The sequence below is a fragment of the Heterodontus francisci genome, chromosome 18 (genome assembly GCF_036365525.1).
Source record: "Heterodontus francisci isolate sHetFra1 chromosome 18, sHetFra1.hap1, whole genome shotgun sequence".
Taxonomy (NCBI): Eukaryota; Metazoa; Chordata; class Chondrichthyes; order Heterodontiformes; family Heterodontidae; genus Heterodontus; species Heterodontus francisci.
Genome location: NC_090388.1, coordinates 74,484,475 through 74,497,879, shown reverse-complemented (window position 1 = coordinate 74,497,879; position 13,405 = coordinate 74,484,475). Strand labels below are relative to the sequence as shown.

General features: G+C 44.7%; 1 protein-coding gene across 10 annotated transcripts in view; it reads left to right on the top strand.

Annotated features, from left to right (window-relative positions):
- Positions 1 to 13,405, top strand: part of nrcama (neuronal cell adhesion molecule a) — a 475,148-nt gene that overhangs the window by 377,700 nt on the left and 84,043 nt on the right. For all 10 annotated transcript variants that reach the window (XM_068050995.1, XM_068050994.1, XM_068050993.1 and 7 more), the window contains 3 exons: positions 4,330 to 4,496; positions 4,586 to 4,733; positions 7,643 to 7,767. In XM_068050995.1, coding sequence (XP_067907096.1) covers positions 4,330 to 4,496; positions 4,586 to 4,733; positions 7,643 to 7,767 — 440 coding nt within the window. The remainder of the gene's footprint in view (positions 1 to 4,329; positions 4,497 to 4,585; positions 4,734 to 7,642; positions 7,768 to 13,405) is intronic.

The following is a 13,405-nucleotide window of genomic DNA, read 5'->3' as shown; positions in this document are numbered from 1 at the left end:
TCTGCCACTTGTCTGCCTATCTATGTCTTGTTGCAGTCGATTGATGTCATCCTCACTGTCTTGTCACACCTCCAAGTTCGGTATCGTCAGCAAATTTTGAAATTTTACTCTGTATTCCAAGATCTAAGTCATTTATATGTATCATAAAAAACAGTGATCCAAGCACTGACCTTTGGGGAACACCACTGTCTACCATCCTCCAGTCTGAAAGTCTACCATCCTCCAGTCTGAAATTCAACCATTTACCACAACTCGCTATTTTTGTCCATATGCCAGTTTTTTATTCAATTGGACACTGACCCTCCTGTTCCACGAGCCTCAATTTTGTTAACCAGCCTTTTATGTGGTACTTTATCAAACACTTCCTTAAAATTCATATAGACAACATCCATTGCTTTCCCTTCATCAACCTTCTCTGTTACTTCATCAAAGCATTCAGTTAGATTAGTCAAATCAGTGTTGGCTGGCCTTAATTAACTCAAACCTCTCCAAATGCCTGTTAATTTTTTTTCCTGATTATTGTTTCTAAAACCTTACTCACCACTGATGTTAAACTGACCAGCCTCTAGTTACGAGGACTGTCCTTACATCCTTTCTTGAACAAGGGGGTCACATATGAAATCCAAATGAAATGCTTCGCTCTTTGAAAATAGTTGTCGGTCTGTATCGATCTGAAAGTCAAAGAAGTTAATGCAGTGGCCAGTGTGCTGTAACACCATGAAAACCAGAAGGACTCCAATTCAGTCCTCTGTTCTGAGCTAACTGGTATCTCTGTAGGCTGCATTTTTGGTGTTGCATTTAGATTTATTGTCCCTGGGCTAGGGAGAGAAGAGTCATCAAGCTACGCTCTCCTGATCGCAATCCAATGACATCTGCTGGAAAGTGCATGTTGTGGCAAGACTGGGTAGGGCCACCTTGGGATTAGAAACAATGCTATCTACAGTTAAATAACCAGGTGACGCTTTCTAAGCTGACCCATGAAGAAAGCGTGTTTCGGCAGAGTAACTGGGGAACTGCAGGCTGAGCAAAACCTGTCGTTAGAAAGTTGAAAGCTGTGAGAAAAAGAGCTGTGTAGTTGCCATTTGATGAATTGTCTGTTTTCTTTTTATGTGTTATTTTTCAGTTGGCAGCACTTTTTCGGCCAGTGTTAAAATCATAGAATGATACAACACAGAAGGAGGCCATTCGGCCCATCATGTCTGTACCAGCTCTTTGAAAGTGCTATCCAATCAGTCCCATTCACCTGACCTTTCCCCATAGCCCAGAAAAATTACCTTTTTTCCCTTTTGAAAGTTATGTTGAATTTGCTTCCATTATCCTTTCAGGCAGTGCATTCCACATCATAACTGATTGCATAAAGAAATTCTTATCTCATCTCTGGTTCATTTGCCAATTACTCTTAATATGTGTCCTCTGGTTACTGACCCTTCTGCCACTGGAAACAATTTCTCCTTCTTTATTCTATCAAAACTCTTGATGATTTTGAATACCTTGTTAAATCTCCCATTAATATTTTCTGTTTTTAGCAGAACAACCCCAGCTTCCCTAATCTCTTACATAACTGAAGTCTATCATCTTTTATACACTGTAGTAAATCTCTCCTGCACCCTTTCTAAGGCCTTGACATCCTTCCGAAAGAGTGGTGCTCGGAACTGGTCACTACGCCAGCTGGGGCCGAACCAGTGATTTATCAGAGTTTACCAGAACTTTGTTGCTTTTTTACTCTGCGTTTGTGTTTATAAAGCAAAGCACCCCGAAGCTGTCCTGCCAGCTTCAGAGATTTGTGTGCATGCAACCCAGGTCTCCCTTTTCATCAACCCCCTTTTAAATTGTACCATTTAGTTTATATTGCCTCTCCTCATCTTTCTAGTGGTTGTAATCCTATCAGGAGCCTGAAGATGGCACACAGTGATACCACCAAGAGTCTGTACAGACGCTCCAGTGCATTAAAATAGGTGTCAGTAGAATTCTGCATCAGGGTTTGGTTTTGGGTGAAAGGGAACGCAGAATGTGCAGTATCTGTTCAGTTTACAAGAAGCTGATGGGGATTTTCAATCGTTCAGACTTTGTTTCTTTATTGAGAAGTGTTGGTAAAGAGCCAAGTGTCATTGTGCGGAACACCAGCATGGTTGGAGGGAGAATGAGAAAAGGCGAAGTAAATCTAAAAGTGAGTGAGATTTGTTGCATTTAAGAACATAAGAAATAGGAGTTGCAGTCGGCCATTCAGCCCTTCGAGCCTGCTTGACCATCAAATATGATCATGGCTGATATACTACAGCAACAAGAGCAACTTGTATTTATTGTTGTTGCTTTAATATAATAAAAGCACTTCACAGGAGCATTATAAAGCAAAATTTGACAGTCGCATAAGGCAATATTAGGGCAGGTGGCCAGTAGATTGATCAAGAAGGTAGTTTTTAAGGAGCATCTTTAAGGAGGAAGGAGATGTAGAGACCTCAACTCTACATTCCCTCACTACCCCCATATTTCTTAATTCCCTTAGTATCCAAAAATCTATCGGACTCTTGCTTGAATATACTCAATGACTCTTCATCCACAACCCTCTGGGTTAGAGTATTCCAAAGATTCACAACCCTCTGAGTGAAGAAATTTCTCCTCATCTCAGTCTGGAATGGCTGACCCTTAGTTCTAGACTCCCCAGCCAAGGTAAATATCCTCCCAGCTTCTACCCTATCAAGCTCCTTAAGCATTGTATTTGTTTCAATGAGATCCCCTCTCATTGTTCTAAATTCCAGCGAATGTAGGCCTGGTCTACTCAACCTCTCCTCATAGGACAATCCCCTCATCCCAGGAATCAGTCTAAAACCCTTTGGATTGCAGGGGGGGAAGGAAGAGTGAGGGTGTGAAGGGAAAATTGAGGCAGCTCCATTTTTAATTATTGTAAACCTAGAACAACAATGGCAGGTTGAAGATGATTAGGAGAGTTGGGGAGGTAAGTCAATGAGGACGTACTTATTTGAAGAAAGACCGGGTTGTAAAAGCCTGTAGATTGAAGATTGAAGGTAACAGTGATGGAAATAAGGAATTCCACATTTCTACTGTCTTAGAAAGAATGAATCAGATTGAGAGACGTATTGATGAATTTTGATCTTAGCATAATGCGACTGCAGGGAGGAAGAGGAGGTGCCTCAGCTAGTGTATTTGGAGCTTAGTAAGAAGTTACAGAACTGTAGTGCTCTTCATGTGTAGGAACATGTCTCTTAGCGATTGATGTTATGAGGCCAAAACGTGCATGGGAAAAGTGGATTAAGAGGAATCCAGGCCCTGCCAATAGGAAAGGTTTTGAGATTTTGTAAAACGAGGGAGATGACAAGATGGAGGGAGATGGTCAGTGAACTCCAAATGGCAAGACTGGTGGTAACCAAACTAACAGAGGATCATTGATCAGCCCCGTGTTAAGAAGACTGTGTGAGGACGTAGGGAGGAGGTGATCACTGAGTTAGGGCCGAGTAAGGCTTTAGAGAGCTTTGAAAGCAAGCACAAGAAGTTTGGGAGAGGTTTAATAGAAGTGTTACATAAGAACATGAGGAGGTCATTTAGCTCCTTGTGCCTGTTTTGCCATTCAGTGAGATCATGGTTGATCTGTAACCTAACTCCATATTCCCACCTTTGCCCCATATCCCTTAATACCTTTGGTTAACAAAAATCTATCTCGGATTTAAAATTAACAATTGAGCTAGCATCAATTGCTGTTTGTGGAAGAGAGTTCCAAACTTCCACCACCCTTTGCATTTAGAAGTATTCCTTAATTTCACTCCGAAAATGCTCTAATTGTTTAGGCTATGTTCAAAATTATGTTATGTTTGATGGAAATAGATAGCAAGAAACTTTTTGCACTGGAAGGAGGGTCGATAACCAGAGGATGCAGATTCATGGTAATTGGCAAAAGAACTGAGGGGAGATGAGGAGAAGTTTTTTTTACTCAGGGAGTTGCTATGATCCTGAATGCACTGCCCGAAAGGGTGGTGGAAGCAGCTTCAATAATAACATCCAAAAAAGGGAATTAAGTCTCTAGAAGGAAACTATTTCTAGGGCTACGGGGAAAGAGCAGGGGAGTGAGACTAATTGGATAGTTCTTTCAAAAGAGCCAGCACAGGCATGAAGAGACTGAATGGCCTCCTTCTGTGTGGTAAAATTCAGTGATTCTAACCTGCTGGGAGAAACAGGAGAGGAAAGCTCAAAGGAGCACCAATAAGATGCTAGATCAGAGGGAAATAAGAAGACTTGGGATGTAGAGAGTTAGAGGCTCACATTGAGGGGAAAAATGCACATTGTCAGTGGAGTTACTGTGAATTTGTTCACCTTCAGGTTCAAGGATGACCAAGGCAGTGTCCTCCATGGTGACTCTTATGTTTTTCATGACAACGGCACTTTGGAAATTGCCTTCTCACAGAAGAACGATAGTGGTACTTATACCTGTATCGCAACTAATTCCATTGGCGTCATTCAAAACCAAGCTTTTCTCCAGGTCAAAGGTGAGCTCCTTTGCAGCATCAAATTGTGTTTCCAAGAAAACTTTTTTTTTTAAAGCATGTTGAATATCACAAACATGTTTAATTTTCAGATCCGACGACCATCCTTAGGCAGCCGCGATATCAGTCTGTGCAGAGTTCGGGCACGGCTGTGTTTGAGTGCAAGGTGAAGCATGACCCAACACTTTCTCCAACAATTATATGGCTGAAAAATAATGAGGAGCTGCCTGATGACAGCAGGTACTATAGATTCCTGGTAGCAAAAAACGAAGGATGTAACTGGGGCCTTTATTGTGTTTTCACATCTGATCTGCTCTTGATGCCATTTCCCAGTTTGACATGGACCCAGGTCACCACCAGTACCCAATTTATTAAGAAGTTATGGGCCATTGTTGACTAGCCACAGGTGTTGGTAGTAGAAAATGCCTGACAATCACACAGCACATGAAAATGTATTTCACCTTCATATATTTACTTAACATCTCCCACCATTCACTAACCAATGAAACAAAGCACTCAACAACATTTTGGCATGCAGTATGAGTAATTTGAGATATGGCCAGAGGTCTCCACCACTGAGGTTTTCCTTGCCTTATGTCTGGTCTGTTGTAGACTAATTGATAAAGATTTACGACTCCATTATTGATGTATCATGCAACTACCAAGAGGGGATCTCGATGGACCCTAATCTATTTGTATCAAGCAATTCCTGAGCACCAATCAAAAAGCACTCTCACACTCTGCTTTTTATTTTACCAACAAATGCACAAAAAGGTTAAAGTTCACATGCATATGCCATGCGAATATAAGTATTCAGATCAAATGCCCAACGACGGTATGTATAGGGAAAAGGTAGAGAAGATGTTTCCAGTTGTGGGCGAGACCAGAGCCAGGGGTGATAAATATAAGATAGTCACTAATAAATCCATTCGGGAATTCAGGAGAGACTTCTTTATCAAGAGAATGGTTAGAATGTGGAACTTGCTACCACAAGGATTGGTTGAGGCGACTAACATTGATACAATTAAGGGGAAGCTAGATAAACGCATGAGGGAGAAAGGAATAAAAAGTTATGTTGATGGGGTGAGACAGAGAGGGGTGGGAGGAGGTTCAAGTAGAGCATAAATACTGACACAAAGCTGTTGTCCGAATGGCCTGTTTCTGTGCTGTAAATACTTTGTAATATTGCTAATTTTTCATTTCCTGACCAGAAATGCAATTAGTCATATCTACAATTCCAATAGTGTTAGGGTATTCATCAACACCGGTGTAGGTGACAGCTAACACTTCTAACACTCATGCTGGAAAGAGTAGGAGAGGAGGTGGGGTAAATCGAGATGGAACAAATAGGTGACTCCAAGTATGACTTTCCTAAAATGGAATGGAGTGGAAGGGGTAGGGGATTGGGTATAGAGGTAGTGAAGTGAGATTGTGGATGTAGAGGGAGTGGACTGGGGAGGATTGAGAAAGTAGGAGGAGTAGAGTGGACTGTGGGGGTTGGGGTACAGAGGGAATGGAGTGAGGTTCGAGTGGTAGAGGGAGTGCAGTGGAGGAGATGGGAACGTAGAGGGAGTGGAATGGAGTGAGGTTGGGACTGTAGAGGGAGTGGAGTGGGGAGGTTGGGGGTGTGGAGGGAGTGGAGTGGGGAGGTTGCGGGTGTGGAGGGAGTGGGGAGGTTGGGGGTGTGGAGGGAGTGGAGTGGGGAGGTTGGAGGTGTGAGGCGAGTGGAGTGGGGAGGTTGCGGGTGTGGAGGGAGTGGAGTGGGGAGGTTGCGGGTGTGGAGGGATTGGAGTGGGAGGTTGGGGGTGTGGAGGGATTGGAGTGGGAGGTTGGGGGTGTGGAGGGAGTGGAGTGGGGAGGTTGCGGGTGTGGAGGGAGTGGGGAGGTTGGGGGTGTGGAGGGAGTGGAGTGGGGAGGTTGGAGGTGTGAGGCGAGTGGAGTGGGGAGGTTGGGGGTGTGGATGGATTGGAGTGGGGAGGTTGCGGGTGTGGAGGGATTGGAGTGGGAGGTTGGGGGTGTGGAGGGAGTGTATTGGGGGTTTGAGGAGTGGGGGCTAGGTAGAGGAGGTGGAGCGGAGTGAGCAGGTTGGGGGCTGGAGCGAGTTCAAGCGGCTGAAATACTCTTGTGGGACTGACTTCATTTTTGAGGGAGCCCCCACTGATAATTGTGCAGAAAGGTCCTAAGAGGGTTATTTACATCTCCAGTGATGGGGATCGGGGTGCTTCACCCTCAAGAGGTAGGCATGGGGACCTTGTGCCATTTTGTGGTCAGGATTCTTTGGAATGAATTCAGCAGGCTGCCAATGGGAAACGCATTCCCTAAGGTAGCTCACCAATCTCGGAGTGGGAAATCCAGTGTAACTAAATGATCTGACCCCAGTTCTCAGATCATTGTTAGGCTTCAGCTCATCTTTAGCAGGGCCTTTTTAACGCCCTGCCTGCAACAGTAGTAGATTCGCCAACTTTAAGGGCATTTAAGTGGTCATTGGATAGACATATGGATGAAAATGGAATAGTGTAGGTCAGATGGTTTCACAGGTCGGCGCAACATCGAGGGCCGAAGGGCCTGTACTGCGCTGTAATGTTCTAATTCTAAAATACAAATTGGACTGTGGGGAAGCATGGGAAATAGGAGCAGGAGTACGCCATTCGGCCCCTCAAACCTGCTCCACCATTCAAATAGATCATGGCTGATCTACTTCAATGCCATTTTCCTGCACTATCCCCATATCCCTTGATATCTTTAATATGTAGAAATCTATCGATCTCTGTCTTGAATATACTGTATGACTGAGCCTCCACAGCCCTCTGAGGTAGAGAATTCCAAAGATTCAGCACCCTCTGAGTGAAGAAATTCCTCCTCATCTCAGTCCTAAATGTTTTGCCTCTTATTCTGAGACTGTTCCCTAGTTGTGGACCCACCAGCCAGGGGAAACATCCTTCCTGCATCAACCCTTTTGAGCCCTGCAAATCTCTCTTCACCACCCCACGCCCCACCCCCACCCCCAATGTTTAAAATTAGCATTTAAGTTGAACGAAATGCCTCAAATATGAAACAAAAACAGAAGCCGCTGGAAGCAGTCAGCAGCTGAGGCAGCTTCTGTGGAGAAAACAGTCAAGTTAATAACAAAACCATGGTCCCAATTTCAGGCACCAGGCGTCTGGCGATGTCTTGACTATTCTTGACGTATCTGAGGAAGACCAGGGATCCTATACATGTGTGGTGAACACGACCTTGGACACTAACTCTGCAACGGCTGATCTTACCGTCCTAGGTAACATGGCTTCTTTTTTGTTCTCCTTTTCCCCCCTCTTATGTCTTCAGTTCACGACGAACCTATGGTTCCAAAAAGAGTGAGGCACTTTGCCATTATTGTGTGGTGTTAGTAAACATCTTGTCTTATTACGCCAGCATCACTTGAAAAGAGATAGAAGAGGATGCCTGCAATAGAAGAGTATGTTGGGAATTCTGGCTCTCCATGCTGGCTTAGCTGGTGGGGATATTGTGTAATCCAGGAGATGCTAAGATTAATCGCAGTCCCTAGTCTATACTTACTTAGGCGATTGCAATCGGGGGCAGTGGTAGAGACACTGCACTTAGCCTCATTGTCCCTGGGCCAGGGAGGTGAAAACCAGCAAGGGCTCCAACTCCAGCTCACAATCAAATGATCTCCCCACCCCACCATACTGGACAGTGCACAGAGGTGGCTGAAAGATGAGGCCAGGTTCAGGTTCGACTGAGTTTCCTTCCCCTGTTCAATATCCAGTCTCACAAATGGGGAATTAGAATTTGAGCAAGGTACCAGAGGGCATCCATAGAATAGAGTGGCAGCAAGAATCTGTGAGGTTGATTCATACTGCCTTTACCTGGAATTAGCGGATTGGTAATGGCCTCAACTGGGTTGGTGGCCTTCCCACCCATTAAACCCAGCAATGCAGCAGGCTCCATTTTGAAGGGAGTCTATCGCCAGGTGTTTTCAGGCAATAGCCCCTTTTAATATGGAAATCGGGGTCCTATGATGTCTGAATTGGTTGGAGCCTACACAGTGTTCCTCCGGGGCCCACTAAAATAATCTGGGTTGCCCATCGTCCCAATTGCAACCCTCTCCTCCTTGCCCCCCAACCCCCACCTAACAACTGGTGTCCCAATCTTGTGGACTCTTTTTTTTTTTTCAGAGAGCTGCACCAAGACATCTGTTGGTGCCCTGCAGCTAAGTACTTCTCACACATTAGCTGCTTTCCAAAGATGTGAAGATTGATGGACTGCCAGAAAGAGTTATTGAGTCAGTCAGAGCTGTCCTGTTTACACTTTCTGCTACTGGACACAGTCGAAGGCTCAGTGCTCCATCATCAGACACAAAGGTTCCTCTGGGTTAATGCCAGGAAATTCACCAAGGAAAATGGGTGCCAACCACAGTAATATGAAGATCAATAAAGGCTGGACATTTGGGTGGAACATCATTCTTTGTACCCAGCTTGCCCAGCATTTTAACATAACGTTTCCTGGAATAGGTTAGATCCACATTGAGTAATTCTTTAAGTGACTTATCTGCCAACTATCAGCGATTTACATCCACCCACATCATAGCCACACTGTAGTTACATAATTTCAGTACAGTATTTTCCCTGCCATTGACTCATGCAGGGGTATGGTTCCTTGGGCATCATTAAGCCTCCGTAGGGGCCCTAATCCATTAGGAACTTTATCAAAGCAAGTGTTAGTCAGCTATTTGACTGTTGTTGGATGAGGAACATGGAAATCACAGAGACCATCAAGATGAAGACAAATTGGGAAATAACTTAAGACCTTTCCTGGTTTATAAAGTTCCTCATTAATGTAATTGGTGGAACACCATCACTTATAATGTAAAAAGTACTCGACTCCATCTTCCAGCAAACTGACGGATTATACAGGGCAGGAGGTAAACTCTGAGACATGGGTTAGACAGGGCAGGAGGTAAACTCTGAGACACAGGTTAGACAGGGCAGGAGATAAACTCTGAGACACAGGTTAGACAGGGCAGGAGATTAACTCTGAGACAAGGGGTATACAGGGCAGGAGATAAACTCTGAGACATGGGTTAGACAGGGCAGGAGGTAGACCCTGAGACACAGGTTAGACAGGGCAGGAGATAAACTCTGAGACACGGGTTAGATAGGGCAGGAGATTAACTCTGAGACAAGGGTTAGACAGGGCAAGAGGTAACCTCTGAGACAAGGGGTATACAGAGCTGATGGCCCATGGGACACCTACACTGTTGATTCCTGGTCTGAGAATATGCGTTTAAGTAATCGCCTCCAGGAAAGCTGTAAAACAGCTAAACTGAAGATGAATGGCTTTACCTGTGACAATACTTGTAGCCTGAAGAGGCTTCCCTTCATGGTATATGGAATATATACAAATCGTCACATTGTCTATATTCAGCAAGTGGTGTCAATTATAGGTCCACAGAGGAAAAAGAGTGGGAGAGCTATAGTGATAGGAGATTCTATCATAAAGGGCACAGATAGGCGTTTCTGTGGCCGCAAACGAGGCTCCAGGATGGTATTTTGCCTCCCTGGTGCTAGGGTCAAGGATGTCTCTGAGCGGCTGCAGGACATTCTGAAAGGGGAGGGTGAGCAGTCAGAGGTTGTGGTTCACATTGGTACCAACAACATAGGTAGAAAGAGGGATGAGGTCCTGCAACAAGAATTTAGGGAGCTAGGTAGCAGATTAAAAAACAGGCCCACAAAGGTTGTAATCTCTGGATTACTCCCGGTGCCACGTGCTAGTGAGTATAGGAATAGGAGGATAGAGTAGATGAATGCATGGCTGAAGAGATGGTGCAGGAGGGAGAACTTTAGTTTCCTGGATCACTGGGTCTGTTTCTGGCGAAGGTGGGACCTGTAAAAGTTGGACAGATTGCACCTGAACTGCAACGGGGCCAGCGTCCTTGCAGGGAAGTTTGCTAGTGCTGTTGGGGGGTGGGGGGGGGGTTTTAAATTAATCTGGCAGGTAGATGGTTTACAGAGTGGAGGTACAGTAGGGGGTGATGCACAGCCAAATATAGTCGAGAAACTGAGTCAGTCTGGAAGGCAGAGCAAATATAGACCTGTTAAGGCACAAGTGAAAAATGCAAGCCTGGATTGAATCTATTTTAACGCAAGGAGTCTTACCAGTAAGGCAGATAAATTGAGGGCATTGATTAACACATGGGAATATGATATTATTGCTATCACAGAGACTGGTTGAGTGAAGGGCAGGACTGGCAGCTCAATATTCCAGGGTATAGAATCTTCAGGTGTGACGGGGGAGGTGTAAAAGCAGAGGTGGCATTGCAATATTGATCAAGAAGTCAATTACTGCAGTAAAGAGGGATGATATCTTGGAAGGTTCCTCAAATGAGGCCATATAGGTAGAACTTAAAAACAAAAAGGGGGCAATCACTTGGCTGGGAGTGTACTACAGACCTCCAAACAGTCAGGGAGAGTTAGAGGAGCAGATATGTAGGCAAATCTCAGAGAGGTATAAAAATAATAGGGTAATAATAGTAGGGGATTTTAACTTACCCAATATTAACTGGGATAGTCTTAGTGCAAAAGGCTTAAAGGGGGTGGAATTCTTAAAAGTGCATCCAGGAGAGCCTTTTGAGCACATAGAAAGTCCTACAAGAGAAGGGGATGGTACTGGACCTAATCTTAGGGAATGAAGCCAGACAAATGGTAGAAGTGTCAGTGGGGGATCATTGAGCAGATAGTGACCATAACTCTGTAAGATTTAAGGTAGTTATGGAAAAGGACAAAGATGGACCCGAAATAAAGGTACTGAGTTGGGGGAAGGCCAATTTCAATATGAGAAAACAGAATCTGGCCAAAGTGGACTGGGAGCAGCTACTTGTAGGAAAGTCTACATCAGACCAGTGGAAGTCATTCAAAAAGGAAATAGTGAGAGTTCAGGACCAACATGTTCTCAGAAAGGTGAAGGGTAGGGCCAACAAGTCCAGGGAATCCTGGATGTCAAGGGATTTAGAGAATTGGATAAGGAAAAATAAAAGGAGGCTTATGGTAGATTCAGAGGGCTGAAAACAGCAGAGGCCCTAGAGGAGTATAGAAAGTGTTAGGGGGGGGGGGGGGGTACTTAAAAAAGTAATCAGGAGAATGAAAAGGGGGCATGAAGAAACACTAGCGGCCAGATAAAGGAAAATCCCAAGGGGTTTTCTAAGTATATTAAGAGCAAGATGATAACCAGGGAAAGAGGAGGGCCTATTCTGGACCAAAGTGGCAATCTGTGTGTGGAGCCGGAGGACATAGGTGAGGTTTTAAATGATTACTTTTCATCTGTATTCACTATGGAGGGGGATGATATCGGTGTAGAGATCAGGGAGGGGGATTGTGATATACTTGAACAAGTTAGCATTGAAAGGGAGGAGGTATTAGGGGTTTTAGCGGGCTTAAAAGTGGATAAATCCCCAGGCCCAGATGAGACGTATCCAAAGCTGCTATGTGAGGCAAGGGAGGAGATTGCAGGGGCTCTGACACAAATTTTCAAATCCTCTCAGTCCACAGGAGAGGTACCAGACGACTGGAGGACAGCGAATGTGGTACCGTTATTCAAGAAGGGTAGTGGGGATAATTCAGGTAATTACAGGCCGGTGAGTCTAACATCAGTGGTAGGGAAACTATTGGAAAAAATTCTGAGGGCCAGGATTAATCTCCACTTGGAGAGGCAGGAATTTATCAAGGATAGTCAGCATGGCTTTGTCAGGGGGAGATCATGTCGAGCAAATTTGATTGAATTTTCCAAGGAGATGACTAGGTGTGTAGATGAGGGTAAATCAGTTGATGTAGTCTACATGGATTTCAGCAAGGCTCTTGATAAGGTCCTGCATGGGAGATTGGTCAAGAAGGTAAGAGCCCATGGGATCCAGGGCAATTTGGCAAATTGGATCCAAAATTGGCTTAGTGGCAGGAGGCAGAGGGTGATGGTCGAGGGTTTTTGCGATTGGAAGCCTGTGATCAGTGGTGTACCGCAGGGATCGGTGCTGGGACCCTTGCTGTTTGTAGTGTACATTAATGATTTAGATCTGAATATAGGAGGTATGATCAGTATGTTTGCAGATGACAAGGAAATTGGTGGTGTCGTAAAAAGTGAGGAGGAAAGCCTCAGATTACAGGACGATATAGATGGGCTGGTAAGATGGGCAGAGCAGTGGCAAATGGAATTTAATCCTGAGAAGCGTGAGGTGATGCATGTTAGGAGGACTAACAAGGTAAGGGAATATCCAATAGACGGTAGGACCCTAGGAAATACAGAGCAACTTTGGTGTACTTGTCCATAGATCACTGAAGGCAGCAGCACAGGTAGATAAGGTGATTCGGAAGGCATATGGGATACTTGCCTTTAGTAGTCGAGGCATAGAATACAAGAGGTTATGATGGAGCTGTAAAAACTCTAGTTAGGCCACAGCTGGAGTACTGTGTACAGTTCTGGTCGCCACACTATAGGAAGGATGTGATTGCACTGGAGAGGGTGCAGAGGAGATTCACCAGGATGTCGCCCTGGGCTGGAGCATTTCGACTATGAAGAGAGACTGGATAGGCTAGGGTTGTTTTCCTTAGAGCAGAGAAGGCTGAAGGGGGACCTGATTGAGGTTTACAAAATTATGAGGGGCATTGATAGGGTAGACAGGAAGAAACTTTTTCCCTTAGCGGAGGGGTCAATAACGAGGGGCATAGATTTAAGATAAGGGGCAGGAGGTTTAGAGGAGATTTGAGGAAAATTTTTTTCACCCAGATGGGGGTTAGAATCTGGAACACATTGCTTGAAAGGGTGGTAGAGGCAGGAACCCTCACAACATGTAAGGAATATTTAGATGAGCACTTGAAATGCAATAGCATACAAGGCTACAGGCCAAGTGCTGGAAAATGGGATTA